The sequence below is a fragment of the Tamandua tetradactyla genome, chromosome 6 (genome assembly GCF_023851605.1).
Source record: "Tamandua tetradactyla isolate mTamTet1 chromosome 6, mTamTet1.pri, whole genome shotgun sequence".
Classification (NCBI taxonomy): Eukaryota; Metazoa; Chordata; class Mammalia; order Pilosa; family Myrmecophagidae; genus Tamandua; species Tamandua tetradactyla.
The window spans coordinates 91,872,450-91,889,134 of NC_135332.1; the positions used below are offsets into that span (position 1 = coordinate 91,872,450).

Below are 16,685 nucleotides of genomic sequence, written 5' to 3' on the forward strand. Positions count from 1 at the left end.
TCATCATGAGAGAAGGGGCTAGAAAAGAATGAATATTGGTTTTTCTATGTAATATAGAGCTTCAAGAAATCTTAATCTCAGCAATTGCCTTCCTCTAGGAAACATGCCTGACTCACTCCCTGTGGAGACCCTGTCTGAGCTTGTCCTCCGCACACTGACAGCTACTTCTACCCACTTATAAAGATCTTCTTTCTCTATGTGTCTGCATAAAATCACCCCCACAAGTTGAACATAAATATTCTAATGGTAAGGATTTGTCTTTTGCCTCCTCCACTAGTGCTTGGCCTATCATATTGCACAGAGTGGTGAATAACGATAAAGTGGGAGGTAAAAGTAGTGTGCTGTGGTAGTTGGAGGAAATGAGATAGTAAGAGAAATAAGATTTGGTCAAAAAATGCCAAAGTCTTAAAATACTTATATGCATTCACCAATAATTTGAAATTGGTATGGATTCATGAAAGAATAACCAAATCTTACTTTTTTGAATAAAATGTTATAAATGCATAGATAGAAGATTGAGCCATATGTGGAGGTGATTCTGCTTTCAGGAAATGTTCTACGAATATTTTCCCCTTATTGCAATTAATGCTATTGCTTTGAAATCATTTGCTGAATGATCACCTAAAACCCTGTATCTCTTTCAATGTTTTTGTGGCTGAATGTATGTGTTTATCTATAGATGTGATACTTTAGGAAAGGGCCCTGAGATTGACACACCACAAATAGCTGGAGCCTTTCTATAGTTTGTTATTCGTAACTTTTTTTTTTTTTTTTTTTACATGGGCAGGCACCGGGAATTGAACCCAGGTCCTCGGGCATGGCAGGCAAACACTCTTACCTGCTGAGCCACCGTGGCCCTCCCCATAACTTATTTTTAACTACTGATCTTGGTTGCATTAAACTTTTGTAATGTAGTGGATGTGCAACACAAGTGTGTTTTCTGTAGCTTCTGGCAACAGTTTGTGAAAATTCTGCCAAAGTTATTGTACTTTTCCTTTTTGTGATGAAACTCATCAAGATGTTTTGCTTTCCCTGGGCTGGAGTTCAAAACGCATTACAGCCTTGGGAAATCTGATAAAAGTTAATACCTTATCTGAAAGTTCAGCAGTGTTTACTTCCATGAGAGAGAGAAAACAGAAGGGAAATTCACTAACACTATAGTTGAAAATCATACCCTCAGACATAAAAAGTAAAAAGCAGCCGGGAAAGGAAAAACCATGGCTAAAGAGCTTCTTTCTTATGTTTTGGTCTCAGCTTTTAGAATTTATTTCAAATAAAATAATTCACAGTCGAATCCTATCAGCATTTTGGATTTATTTGGACGCTTGATAATTACCAAATTGCACCTTGTGTTTATATCTCTAAAGCTTATTGCACCTCTCATTTTAATTTTGAATAAGAATGTGTACATTTAATTGAATAACCGGCAGAAAAATGGCTTCAGTTATGAAATTTATATGATAAAATGTATATGTTACATTCCAACAATACCAATGCTTACATTTACTGATGATTAAATGCTTTAAATAACTCAGAATCTTCAGTTAAATGGAAAGTGATGCCTAAAATTAAGCTTTTTATCTTTAGCATATGATCTGTAATTAAATTTTCTTTATATCTTATAAATTGTCTGAATAACATCATTGTGTAATTGATGAAGAAATACATGGTTTGAGCATAAAAGGCCCAGGGCCTCCCTCCCACATGCTCCAGTAATCCACCCCACATACATCTCAGAATCTCTTTCCCAGAAAGCCCAGCTGAAGTCTCTTGGAATGAGCTGTGGTTCTGGGAAGAAGACTCTAAAATGGCATTGGGAACTAGAGTGCCCACACCATAGCTGGGAGCAAAGAACCTCCCACAGGTGATGGATGTTAACACTGAAAGTCCCTGGCATACTCAAGCAGGGAGATTGTTAAATGTTCAACAGTGGTGAACTGGGGTGAGAAACTGGTGTTATTAGCAGCATCTCAGGGGTTGAGAGTACCAGGAGAAGTGGTAATTAACAGAACTATGGAATGCACTGACTGTTGCTGAATGTGCTGTAGCCTATTCAAGTTGACATGAAAACTTAAGGTCATAAATCCCAGGAGACAATGTTTCACAAAGGACATTCTGTTTTCCCAAATTGAGAATGGATACATCATAAAGAGGAATGTCAGCCCAAGGACTCAGAGTGGGAGGCACTCTTATAGAAGAGGTTTTTTAACTGCAATAGGATGCCAAGATCCCCCTAAATAGAAACCTGTGGTGGGATTCGCCATCAGAAGGGAGGTGAGTGAAATTATCATAAGTGGTGAGTTCACAGCAAGTGTATGCCAATATGTAGAGCAGATGTCTCAAGGGTATTGCTTAGTTTATATGATCAAAACAAAGTCAAGTATTTTGAAGGCAGTCAGAGCAATAAATAAACATGATATCTGGCCTGATTACTGGACCTAAGACAGTCACCATGCTTGGAGTTCATTGACCAAAAGAAAGGCTGGGTTCCCATGAGGAAGGACCCTATAGCACCACAGAAAATGGATTGATAATGCCCCTCACTCTTCTGCAAAGGAGCACTTATACATTGGGGAGTAGAATTACATGGACATTTGGAGGTCTGATGAGCAAACAGCCTACGTTGAAACAATTCTCAGAGACCAAAATACCATCATGTCCAAGGAATCAGGTCAATCACAGAGCTGACCCAGGGCTGGTTCATTGTGCATCTGTCCACTGGGTCCTAGCGGTCATTTTCCTGGTCCCCAAATGTAACATTGTCATTGACACAATTGACTGTTGGCACAACCACCATGTTAGTCATTGCCCTCTCGTGTAAGAATGATTGTGGTGTCAAAGGCCAGGGAACCCTCTAACATTGCCCCCCACCCTACCCCATAGCCAAGATAGTAGTGTATATACTTGTAACCGTGGAGGAATGGATGATATTTAGTCCTACTTTTAAAGGCATAAAAGATGCATGAGTGGTGGTTACCACCAAATCCCTATTTCATCTAACTGCCTTCACTCTATCAAAACCAGGGGGATTTTATAGACGATGGTAGGCTTCCACAAATTCTACCATCATGATTGTGCTGCTGTGCCAAATGAGTTAACATTTTAGAGTCTGTGAGATATGACATATGTTCATTGATCTGCTGAACATAATTTTCTTTTCTTTCATAATGGGGGATTAGACAGAACATTCTAAAGGCTCAGTTTCCAGAGCCTGCCAAGGGCAGTCATGAAAACAGGCCCTTTGTGGGAATGTGCAAGAGTTGAGCAACCCAGGCCTGCTGAGTTAACCCTTTCACACACATGCACCCAAAGCTTTGGAAGGGCATGATGACAAGTGGCTCACAAACTCAAGGATGAGGGTCCTGGTCAGTCTGGGAGGAAAGTCATTTGGAAGAGGTGAGGTGCTAGCCAAAGGTCATGGAAATAGAGGCTGGAGAGTCAGGGATGGAGAGGATACACGTTGGTGCTGACCTCAAGTCCAGCTGCAGTGGCAGGGACTTTTCTTCATCCCACTCACCTTCCTCTTGTAAGTTTTCCAAGGATAAGAATCCTCCAAAAGTCTCAAATAGGGTGGACTTGAGCACCCGAGGGGTGGACTGCATAGATGTGGATGTCTAGGTTGACTGCTGTCCCCACTCTTTCTGAAGGGAAGCTACTCCTGCACTATCTTGTTCCTCCCTGGAAACAGCCCCCATTTCGTTGGCTGATTTAAGGGTAAAAGGCCTGCCTCCTTGCATCACTTTGGGACAACTCAGATGCACTATGGTATCTCCAGAGTTCCTCAAAGAGTCAATAGCAGCCTCCATGCCAACTTCAGCACAGCCCAACATCTCCCTTTGCATAATCCTGCTTCATTCATTCTATTAGGGAGTCATCCCCCCAAAATTTCTGCACACAAATGTGTCTGTGTTCCAGGGAATAGGCTTAAGGCACCTATAGTCAGGTAATCACATGCACTATGCCTTTCCTAGTTTAGGATCTTGATGTAGGACAAAATAAATATCCTTCTTATATTTAGAAGAGTAATTGGTGAAGAAATCGGAGAGCTGTATGTCACGGGAAAGGGTTTAGTGAACAGAACTAAAAAAGAGCTTTTAGAAGTTTGATCCAATAGTTTAAAAACAATCAGAAACGAAAAAAAAAGAATTCCATTATTACTTATTTCCTCTTACTGGTGGAACAGAAATATATTAAAGACAAATGTGTTCATGTCACCACAATATGTCCTAGACCTCGAAATCATAATTATCATACTGATCATTATGAAGCAAGCATAAGATTTACAAGCCAGGAGCACTGACTTTGATAATTATGAATACCTATTTATGCTTCAACTCATAAAACAAAGAAAATTGAAATGAATTTTTGTGGGTATGGTATATTTATTACTTTCAGTGTATTTGATTACCTAAGTGCCTCAGCATTTAAGAAGGAAAATGTGTTTGATGAAATAAATGGCATGTGTCTCCCCAGAAATACTACATCCTTGTTGTTCTCCCTTTTTGTGGGGCAAAAGCAACTTTCTCATGGGAAGATAAACAGACTCTGTATTAAAGAAATTGTCCAACAACGCCAGTAGCCGGCTTTGGTGGTCTGTGGGGATTTGGGCTCCTTGTGTTAGGAGAAGCTCGGTTTGTCACACCCCTCCCACATCCTGGTCCAGATGGTCACTGATCAAAATTTCTTTTGGACACTCTTACTTATCAGTGCTCTATGTTTGTTACTGATATTATGAACTAATTCCTATTCTCCCAGTAAATTATTTTTCTGCTTCAGTTAGATGGTGTTGGTTTATTTTGGGTATAGCCATGACAACTGAGAGTCTATACATAACTCAGAGATCTGTACAATTCAGGCAAACAATTTAATTATATACTTTGGAGCAGAAATGGATTTCAAATAACATAAGATATTATTATTCCCATATTTATATAAGTTGCCAAGACCCAGAGATATTCAGTGACTAATTTTTGATAATCTCTCCCACAATAATTATGGAAAAGCACAGTGTTTTAGTGCAGTTTGTTGTGCCATTTTAGAGCACCTATTACACATACTCAGTTGTAGCATTATTCAGTGTGACAAATTTCTGCTTAATATGACACATGTATTGGTCTGGATATTGCTAAGTACTTAAAAACTGTCATGCCTTATATGTACACTCAGCTATTTTATAGTGCAAATTAGAATTTGATCTAACAGTCTAAATCTTCCTGGACAGTTTGATATTTATCTTCCTACAATGCACACTTGGGCAACATCCCATGACAGAACAGAGTTGTGATCAATGATGTACAAACTTAACCATTTTTACTGGCCGTGAATATCCACGCTCTCCAAAACAGCAATGTGATATCTATTTACTAGTTCATTCAATGTCAACAAAATTAGAAACAGTAATACTATCTTTCATGTGATACATAGATCACTTTTCAGAAGGTTTGTAGTTTATTTTAATTAGTGCTTTTTCTTTCTTAAACCTATTTTTCTTTACTCTTTATGAGAAGTAAATAAGGGACATCTTGCTAATTGTCTAAACAGAAATATGTAGAGGATAGCACCTCTTCCATGTTGGTTTTAAATGTGTTTTCCCAGTTGGACATTCTTTTCCTGTATCATCAAACAAAAAGTACTGTTAACCCAACTTAATGCCAGGATGAAAAACTAATGAAAATTTGGCTCTAATTAATTTTAACATTTAGATATTTCAAAAAAACAAAAAACAAAAAAAACAAAAAACAAACCATGAACCAGCACACAATCAGGTAAAAATTAGTCTCATTTAGTCATAGGTATAGCATGTTATGCCATTTCTGTTTTTAGACAAATATGTAATCTCGTAATCCTCATTGCCTAGCATGGGAGATGCATGGATTTAGGATTCAGAACAGGAATTATTGCATGGGTCAGGTTATGTGCTGGGTGTTGCTGAAGCAGAAAGTGAGAAGATAGTTTATGCCTTGATGCAAGTTTTAATTGAATGTGCGAGAGAAACAAGTAACTCGATAAATTGTGGGTAGTGTTATCCTAGGAGGGTGAACCATAATGAACTAGCAGGGGAAGGTAGGAGTAGCATGGTGGAAAGGATGGAGCAGGGTGAGACAAGACAATAAAGAAAATATTTCCCACTCAAAATGAGCCTGCAAATCAACATTCCTAAAACTATGAAGAATCTAATGCTATAAAAGTAAACCAAGGGCGGGCCGCGGTGGCTCAGCGGGCAAAGTGCTTGCCTGCTATGCCGGAGGACCTCGGTTCGATTCCCGGCCCCAGCCCATGTAACAAAAACGGAGAAACAGAATACAATAAAACAAGAAAATGTTTAAAAATGTTTCCCTTTCTTCCTTCCTTCCTTCCTTCTATCCTTCCTTCCTTCTCTCTGTCTTTCCTTTAAAAAAAAAAAAAAAAAAAAAAAAAAAAAAAAAAAAGTAAACCAAGAAAGCAACAATATGACAAAGTATATGAGAGAAAATTAATTTTATTGAGTCATCCAATCAAGACTTCACAACAACCATGGTTACGATGTTCACAGAGACAAATGAAGGAATTATCAATAAAAGGGCAGAAGTAAAGCAAGAATAGATTGATGTAGAAATACACGAATTAGAAAACCTAATAAAAAGATGGCCCCTGAAATTTTAGAAAGTCTCAATCGACAGGATAAACTTAAACTGAAATAGTTAAGAAAGAAGTAGTAAATTGAGAGAAATGTGGTATAATTCATTCAAAATGCAGTACAGACACATGATTAAAATTAAAACTATACCTACACAGATAAATTTATATAAAAGTTTAAAAATGTATACACATAGAAACATGCATACATGTGGTTGAAAGGTGAAAAATTACGTGGGAAAACTCAATATTTCTCTAACAAGACATCCAGAATAGAGAATAGAAGGAATGGTGGATGAGGTAGGTTAAATTATTTTCCAGCACCTACTCACTCTATCTCATCTCCAGCCTTTCATGGTCCAGTCTATTAATGTTCATTTTAGGCACATGATTTGTTTGGCAGGTGGAATATGGGAAGGAAATGAATAGTTCTAAGTCTAGACCTAAAAAGGCATCGCAGAGTTCCAATAACACCCCTGCGAATTTCCATTCAACCAGAAGCGGAAAACATGCCCTCGGTAGCCTGCTGATCTCAGAACGATGATAGGATGTTGTTCATGAAAAACATGAAAGGACCCAAGCCAAACCCATGGCCTGGGGACAAGTCAAGATCAGCCAAACTCCTGCCAACCTGCAGCCCTACCCTGAAACAGCCTCTTTAGCCAGTCTGCAAATACACAAGCAAGAAATAAATGCTAACCATTTTATGTCACTGAATGTTGTATGTGTACATGTGTGCTTTGTTATGATGATTTATTGTAGGTAAAAGTAAAACTTTGGTGCTGGTAAGGCAGAGTAAAAGCAAGGATCCATTGGGACGATATTACAGTCATCAACTGTGTCACTTACTACAGAGCCTCAACATATATAAAACAAAGACCAATGGAAGAACCATTGAATAGATTATTTGTGTAACTAAATTCAGTACTACAATATACTGGATGCTTATAAAATAAAGGCCGTATGCAACAAATGAAGATCGTTTATTCTTCTTAAATAAACTGAAAGCCATTTTGAAAATCTGACCATTTCAAGGAATGAACAGAAATCAGACTATGCCACAGAAATGGTTTTATAACTAATCAGTATAAAGATATTTTTAAAAATCTTACACATTTGGAAAAAGAGAAGTATTTTTCATTTAAAGGTTCAGGAAATTTCATCTTAAGAGTTACAAAATATATTGAAATAAATGACAATAAGAATAGCTGTGAAGGAAAAGAAGGAAAATAAAAGCAATACAGAAAATAATGAAATATAAAATAAAAAATAAAAGAGCAAGCTATATCAAAGAGTCATTTCTTTGATAAAACTAATTTAACAGACAAAACTCTAGCAAAACTGATCACAAAAAAGAGAAAAATCAGAATCAAGTTTTATCAGCAACATAGGGAGGTTAATGGCATTATTCATAATGACATACTAAAATAGATATTTTGAGCACATTTGAAACCCAAGCTGACATGAATAGTTTTATAGTACATTAGCAAAATTGACACAAGGTAGAATACACAGTCTAGTAGAATTAACAACCACCAATTAAATCGAAATAACGATTAAAAGTATCCCCCCTCAATGCAGAGACGGTAAACTGAGTCTATGAAATAGCTTATAGGGACACTTAAGGTATTTAATTTACATAAGGAACAATGCTTAAATCGGTAAATCCTTAGTTTTTTGTATCTATAAATAACATTGATATCTACCTATCATTTCCACCAGTGTTTTATTTTATCCCTGCTGGAATTTCTGCCTCATGCAAATCCACCAAGTTCTACTGTGTATGTCCCTTTGCCATGAAGACATCAGTGTCCCCCGAACCTCCGCAGGCTCCTGTGTTATTTTGTGTCCCTGCCTCTACCGGCAATGTGCCTTGTTGGGGCAGGTTTTATCTCCCCAAGCAGGCTGCAGACTCTAGGTGACACGCCCCCTCTCCCGGGTGCCCCTGTGCGAAGAGAGTGGGGGTCTACCCTGTGCTGAAGAGACACGCTGGGTGTTCTCCCTCTCTGGGGCACCCAGCACTGTAAGCTGCCACCTTGCAGAAGTGAATCCAGAATAAGGTCTGGGGCAAGCCCTTCACTGCTGACACCAGCTTAACTTGGCTCATTGGTTCAAGGGCACGGAGGACGGAGCGGGGTGGGGGGGCAGCAGGAGAAGGCGGAGTCTGCTGCCGTGGCTGGTGCCCTGCCCATCTCACCTCTCCTGACCCAGCGCTCGGGTCTCCACCAGCTTGGGGCTGCTAAATATAAGATGCACCTTGGGTCCTGGATCTCATCAGGACCTTGCAGTGTTCCTCCCACCCGCAGTCTCTCCCACCTCCTCCTTTCAAAGAAAAATAACTGTTAGAGAAACAACTGAAGGGAAAAAACAGGTGAGTGACCATAGGCTGCCTGTATGGACACATTTTTCTCTGAGCTTTAGGTTTGCTTCAGATGGAGTAAGTTGTGTGAATTGTTAGTAGTTGAAAGTGCTCTTTCTTTCCTGAATAAATATGCAGTCTGGTTGCATTTTTGTTTGTCATAGTATTCTATTGTAAGTGTGCGTGTACGTCTGAAGTTCCCCTTCTTGGTTGTTAATTTCCTAACCCCGTCTCCCAGTTGCTCTTGGCAGCTCACAGGCACGAGTCCCCTGGGAAGGCATGGCTTCGGTGCCGTCCGCTGGGTGCCTACTGGCCAAGAACCAGTACTATCGAAGTAAGTGTTCTCATCAGAGAATGCCTGAGACTTAGATGGGAGGGACGTTTGCATGATTTTGTACCATGTGCTCGTACATGAAGGCAGAGAACTGAGGGCTGTTTGTGAAGGGAAGGAATCAGGACAGGATACCCCGAGACCTGAACCAGGACTCCCCAGCCCCGTCTCCTCGTTTTAACCAGGTCTCCTGATGCGGATGGAGCCATCAACACCGAAGAGAAATTTGAACCAAGCTTACAGTTTATAATTACGTTTTTATTTCATGCAACTCATTCTGCAGGATGCATTCAAAACTGATAATCGTACATGCTCATAATATTATTCCTTAGAAAAGAAGGGGTAGCATGACTCTGTTTCAAGGATTTTCTTATTTCCATTTTCTGTTATGGATAATAGACCAGTGTCTATCTGGCTGGTTTTGTTTTTATTTATATAGTCACCTGGGCACATTCGTGAATGAATAGGAAATTGTAGCTATTTTTTAGGCATTGAAATGAAAAGTCTAGATATTGAGCGTTTCAGAAAAGTTGTGTTTATTGAGAGTCTTTATGCTAGCAATATATAGAAAACTCTCACTCCAGGATTGTAGCATGGGAGTTGGGAAAGTCTAATGATAAATTCTTTTGATAAAAAGATTAAAAAGAATGCCTACTCATAAAAAAAAAAAGATTAAAAAGAGGATGAATAGCTCCCTTACTTAGTGATCTTATCACAGTGGAATATATTATTATATTCTGATCTTTAAAAGAGTCATAGGTTTAAAATACAAGTCTAATAAGAAGACTGAAGTGTTTATTTCTTTTAAAAGAATTCCTTAATTTCTAAATGTGATAACTTTTGTTGGTATTTAAGCATCTATTTAAAATTCTACCATGTCTCTAATGTAGTACAATAATATCCATCCTTGCTTTTTTACTCTTAAATTTTTTAATTTGATGCCATTTATATTACATTTGAAATTCTGTATGCCTATATCTAGCAATATCTATGCAGAGAGAGGAATATTATTTGGTGTTGCTTAAGTGTGCACTTATGTGCTGAGAGAGAGAGAGAGAGAGATTTTATCCTGAAAAGATAAGTGACAGTAGTAGAAAAGATAATATGCCTTAATTTGGAAGCTTTTACATCCATTAATAATTTGATCAATTTTTCAGTTCATTAATTCATAAGCTTGGAGTAAATTCTTTTAAACCATGCTACTTGAGAGTTTATGTATGAATAATGTGCAAGTGTCTGCATTATTGGTTATGGTTTATTTGTTTACTTCTTGTGTTTCCTACAGAGTCCAGTATTTCTTCACTTAGTTCTTGTTCTGGCTCTGACACAGTTACCTTCATAGATCATGACAAATTCCAGCAAGGTATTTAGTTTCTATTCAGCATCGCCCTCATCATTTCCCTTTGTTTTAAATTCTCAAATGTATTTGATAAGGGAGAAAAACATATTTCATTTCCTAGGGCCACCTGATGTAGCAGAAACCACCTGGTGGTTTAAGTTCTTTTTCTCTTCTGAACCCGTGCCTACAAATGTAGGAAGCAAAGATCTGTCTGCTGGAGGGTGAGTTTTAGACTTTTCTGATGAGGGCTTTAATTACTACATGCATTGCTTCATTCAGTAAGTAAGGAAAGCCTTATATTTGTTTCTTGAAGGTTTTCATATGAAGCACCCTTAAAGAAATGGAGAAAATGATTGTTCCTTCATTTTAATTTAATCACTAATGTGTGGTTGAGAAGTCATTTGCCAATTTTATCAGTTTAGGATGGAAGGGATTGGGAGTCAGAGGCAAGGTTCTATATTGGGTTTTTTCAATACCTTCAGAAAAAAAATGAGAATTATCTAATTTTTGTCCTAGAGAACTGGGCTCAAGTTTCACTGTTGTTTTTGTTTAGCTTCTGCAGTGATGTCAAATATTAAATAAAAGATTGGAATGAAAGGGTTTATCTAAAACCAGTTCCAAAAATGTCCAACTCTAATATATCACAGTTCTTATTCTAATGTTTCTGAGAAAGTTCTTATTTGGGGCTTGTTAGACATTTTACTATTGACTAGCTACTAAATGGGATCCAAAGAATATATGTTAATGGAGTTTATAAATTCTGATATTAAAATAATGGCTTTGATGAATTTCTACTAATTTTGAATTAGAATCAATATTTAAAATATTTCTAATCAAAGTACATTGTTGAAAAATCTTTTATTTACTGTCTTTAACAAGTGTTGATTTATCTATAAAAGTATTTCACTTTTTTCCCACTTGACTTTGACTATAAAGTCAGCCTGAATTACCAATAAGCATTTTCGCAGCTAATCATCTATATTCCAATTCAATGAACATATTGTTAATAGTTGAATATTCTCTGCAGCATGCATAGTTGATTCTGACAATCAAGCCGACTTGTTATAATTGTTGTGGTGCTACATAGCTGTCAGCACTCAAGCTCCTCCAGATGATTCTTCGGCATCATGAGAAGGCAAAACCTGCTTGGGATCTCACTGATGAGTCAAGATCACAGCATCTGCAAATAGAGCAAAAGCTCGTGCCATTTTGCTCAACATTGTAAGAATGTCACTGCTAGCATCATCAGCTACAGAGAGAGCATTTGAAAAGTGTGCCCTTGGGAACACATATCCTATAAAATTAAAACCATCTTCAAATGTAGTGATTATATATTAAGTATTGGTGATCCATATTGCTTTTTTTCCCAACTTTTTTATTGCATAGCATAACATATATACAAAGCAAAGAAATGAAATAGCAATAGTTTTCAAAGTACTCTTCAACAAGTAGCTACCGGACAGATCCCAGAGTTTGTCACAGACTACTATACACTCCTCTCAGATTTTTCTGTCTAAGCTGCTCCAGAATATAGAAGGTTAGAAGGCTTAAATATTTTTTTTATCACCACAATTTACTTTTTTTCTTTCTTTTTTGTGAAAAATAACATGTATACAAAAAAGCTATAAATTTCAAAGCACAGCACCACAATTAGTTGTAGAACATATTTCAGAGTTTGACATGATTTACATTTCCACTATTTAAGGTTTTTACTTCTAGCTGCTCTAAGATACTGGGGACTAAAAGAGATATCAATGTAATGATTCAGCATTCATATTCATTTGTTAATTCTTATGTTCTCTGTGTAACTCCACCATCACCTTTGATCTTTCCATCCCTTTCTTTATGGGTGTTTGGGCTATGACCATTCTAACTTTTTCATGTTGGAAGGGTCTGTCACTAATATGGGGGAGGGAGATGGAACTATCTGATGTTCTGGAGAGGCTGGGCCCTCTAGGTTTCAGGACTTATCTGGTTCAGGGCCCCATTTGGAGGTTGTAGGTTTCTGGAAAGTTACTCTTGTGCATGGAACCTTTATGGAATCTTACTATTGCCCCAGGTGTTCTTCACAGTTGGCTTGAATGGTCCTGGATGGGGTTTGGCAGTCCATATTGTTTTTATCAAAGAAATTGTCAGACTCATTTTTAGGTCTGTTGAATGATTTAGCATGCCTCAAAACTGAAACATTTATATTTGCCCATGATAACTGGCTAAAGACATTGAATTCAGAGGTGGAAGCAAAGAGTTGTGAAAATCGTACTGTGACCTGTGAAGGTTGGAAACAATAAAAATATTCATACATTATTTAAGAATGATTTCTAACATTGGAACATGGAAAATTGTGATGATGCAATTTTGAGTGAAAAATTCAGGATAATCTATTATATATAGCATGTGATTTCAATTGTATTAAAAAGTATACGTGCATAAATGTAGTTTGGAAGGAAATAATTAAGTGGCTATATCTGGAGATGGAATTTGGGTTATTTTCTTCATTATATTCTTTCTGTATTTTTCAAATTTTCTAATATGACAAATTTTTGTATATAATTAGAAAACAATAAATTTTATTATAAAAAGCAGCATTGAAATAAAATTTCTGAATGTGTGTATTTCCTTACTTAGGTAGAATATTCCCTCCCTTCCTTAACATTTGGATAGATAATGCTAAATGAGTATGAATTGAAATTTTATATACATTTAATATATAAAAGTATATATATATATAATTATTTTTGTTATCCCAAAATTTCTCTTTTGGGTAGATAATCAATAGCAAAGGTTAATATGCTAGAAGGGGTTTATAACTCCAAATACTTGGAGATGTGCTGTGATTATTCTATTGAAATATTACGAATTTTTTTTTTACTGGATTTGGATTTCTGTATGATATATAACAAGAATTTGACCATTCATGCTAGGGTCTTCTGAAATGATACATTGAGATCCTACTACTTAAATTTTGAATATATAGTTTTTATGTCAGGTTCCAAATTATTGGCCCCTATCTTTTGTAAGTAAAGCCACCAGCATCCAATCCACTAAATTTTCACTAGAGTAAAAGTTTTCTAACTGGAATTTAGGCCTCCTTGGTGCTTCAGGTATTTCTGTGGACCTTGAGTTTGTAGGAATCAAGGCTGCAGAACTCCAACTGGCTTTTAAATAGTGATGATGACAAGTAATTGGTCAGAGTGAATGGAGTGAAGCTGTATTTACAACTCATAGAAATTTTAGAAATGTAAGGAGTCATCATTTATCCAAACTTCCAATGGTCTATTCTACCTTAATGTGTCAAATCAAAACTCATGAGATAATACCTCACGGTGCCCATAAAAGCATGTTTAGTTTGCTAGCTGCTGGAATGTGATATACCAGGTATGGAATGGCTTTTAAAATGGGGAATTTATAAAGTCACAAGTTTACAATTCTAAGGTCATGAAAATGTCCCAAAGCAAGTCTATAAAAATGTCCTTATTAAGGCACCAATAAGAGGTTACTTTCACTCAAGAAGGCCGATGAAGTTCATGGTTTCTCTCTCAACTGGAAAGGCATATGGCGAACATGGTGATGTCTGCTAGCTTTCTCTCCAGGCTTCTTGTTTCATGAAGCTCCCCCAGGGGTGTATTCCTTCTTCATCTCCAAAGGTCTCTGGCTGCGTGGCCTCTCTGCTTCATGACTCTTTCCTAAATGCTTTCCCTTTTAAAAGATTCTAACAAACTAATCAAGACCTTCCTAGAAGGGATAGAGTCACACCTCCTTCCAATCAAGGATTAATACCCACAGCTGGGTGAGTCACATCTCCGTGGAGATAATCGATTTAAGTTTCCAACCTACAGCACTGAATACAGATTAAAAGAAACAGCTGCCTCCATGAGATGGATCAGGATTAAACATGGCTTTTCTATGGTACACAATCCTTTCAAACCACCACACAGCATTTTTTCTCCCAGTGAATGGCAGGTCCAGCAAGTAACAGTTATCCCTGATAGCTTCCCTCATATCCAATCCAACAACCAGTACTTTAAAATGTTTAATTCTTTAGTAGTTCTTGGATCCATCTACTTCTTTCCTTTTCCACCACTACTCCTAAATCAAAGCCTCCTTCACCCCGCCCCCCGCCCCATAGTCCCATGGTCCTAAGAGGTCTTGCTTTCCCTAGCTTCCTGAATACTATACCAGCCTTCATTTCTCACTGATTAATGCAGCTTTCCCCATTACACTACAAACTACATGACAGCAAGGTCTGTGCCTGCTTTGATCAACTGTTTTATATACTTTTTGATAGACTAGATATTCGATGAATATTTATCAACCAAGTAAGTTCATGAATGAATGTAATTTATTCCAAATTCCTCTCTGATAGAAGAAGCAAGGGTCACAACAAAAATGGGGAGAGCTAGATGCATATAAAATGACTAAGAAGGCTTCTGATGCATTTCTGATGCATGCTTGGTAATGGTGAGGTGTACAGGAGCAAAAGCCTTTGTCATTTGTTCCTATGGTCAATAAGGAAATTTTCACTTAGGATTACTTAGGGATTCGATGATGTGACCAATTTAATAATAATATTCATGAATTCATTCATGCAGCAAACATAGACCTTTTTTTTTTTTTCAGCCAGAACTGGTCCCTCTTTCAAGAAACAAAACTTAGTCCTAGGAAGCAGACATTAAACCAATAAACAAGTAAAAATATTATTTTTAGAATAGTGATAAATGCTGTAAAGAAGATAAAACAAGGTGCTTTATTAGAGAATGGGGTAGAGAGAGTACTGCTCTATTTGTGTGCCTAGGAAAGTGCTCTTTGAGAGTGGGGCATTTGAGCTGAGCTCTGGAAGATGGGCAGGACCAATTTTGTGATAAATACTCTATCCAGAAAAAATAGTGAGTGCAATTTACCATTCTACATAGAATCTCCTGCTCTGTCCTTGTCAGTGAAAGGCTGCTTTGAAAGAATTTGACAATCTCTATATGGAGTTCGAGTTGTCTAAAGCTTCTGTTCCAAAGCTACATCCAGGATGAAAAATGGTGGGGTTTGGGGGTTATGCACTTTCTCCTTATAGACCCCTCATGGGGACCTCTGCATTGCCCGAAGTCACTTTGCACAGCGATGTGAATATAAGGTAACCCATCACCTGTCACCGCTCCCAGATCCAGAGACCAGACGGTGCCCTGTCTGTTGAGAATGTTTTGAGCAACAGAAGCAGGCTGTCCTTAGAGGTGGTGGGGGTGGGGGTCAGGGGTGGCCTCCAGGGACTCTCCAGTCTCAGAAATAATTTCCTAAATTGACAAATCACTAATACAGTGCATCAAATAACTTTTATTCAAACTTTAAACATATTTTAATTAAGTTGATTATATCCAAGTATTTATTTCATTTGTGCAAAAATTATTTGTTATAGTTTTATCTAAGTAGGTTAGATATAAAATTTTTGCACCAATATTTTTAATCAGGCATATTGCAATTTATTTGCCTCTAGGTAATAAAACCAAAATACACTGAATGCTTTGCCCTCTAGTAATTATTTAACTAACAGCCAGCTGGAATGTAAACTTCATACATATATTATCCTTTTATCATTTCTAGTAGAAGTTTTTAAAGTAATGAATGCATGATTATTGATTAGAATTAAGTTTTCTATGTCTATACACTACAAAGTTTAGAATTTTGAAATTTCTTTGCAAGGATGTCTGGCAAATACTTTATTTTAAAATAAAAATATCTCTTATGAAATATGCCTGGGAAAATATTTGTGCAACCTGAAAAAGCAAACTTAATGTGCCACTACGTTTAAATTTCATGCTGAATTTCACTGTGAAAAAAAGAGAGAAAAAACCAATGAAGTCAACTGATCATTTTGTTTTGTCCTTTTTCATCCTAGATGGATTTCAAATATCCATTTATTTTCTGCTACAGTTGATATTGTTTCACATACCGAAAGAAACTGTATTGTTTTCTCTCTCATCCTTCCTCATGTTTGGCTGCCATTTGTTGCACATGCCTGAGTCAGAGACAAATTTGAGTCCGTTCAATAGTGAATG

The 16,685-nt window shown here is 37.2% G+C and overlaps 1 protein-coding gene across 1 annotated transcript; it reads left to right on the forward strand.

Annotated features, from left to right (window-relative positions):
* The first annotated feature begins 8,857 nt into the window (after positions 1-8,857).
* On the forward strand, positions 8,858-13,222 carry PPDPFL (pancreatic progenitor cell differentiation and proliferation factor like). Its single transcript, XM_077163192.1, has 5 exons — positions 8,858-8,986; positions 9,213-9,308; positions 10,591-10,668; positions 10,766-10,865; positions 11,672-13,222. Exons 2-5 carry the CDS (start codon positions 9,254-9,256, stop codon positions 11,682-11,684), a joined length of 246 nt encoding a protein of 81 aa, XP_077019307.1. The 5' UTR covers positions 8,858-8,986; positions 9,213-9,253; the 3' UTR covers positions 11,685-13,222.
* The last annotated feature ends 3,463 nt before the right edge of the window (positions 13,223-16,685 follow it).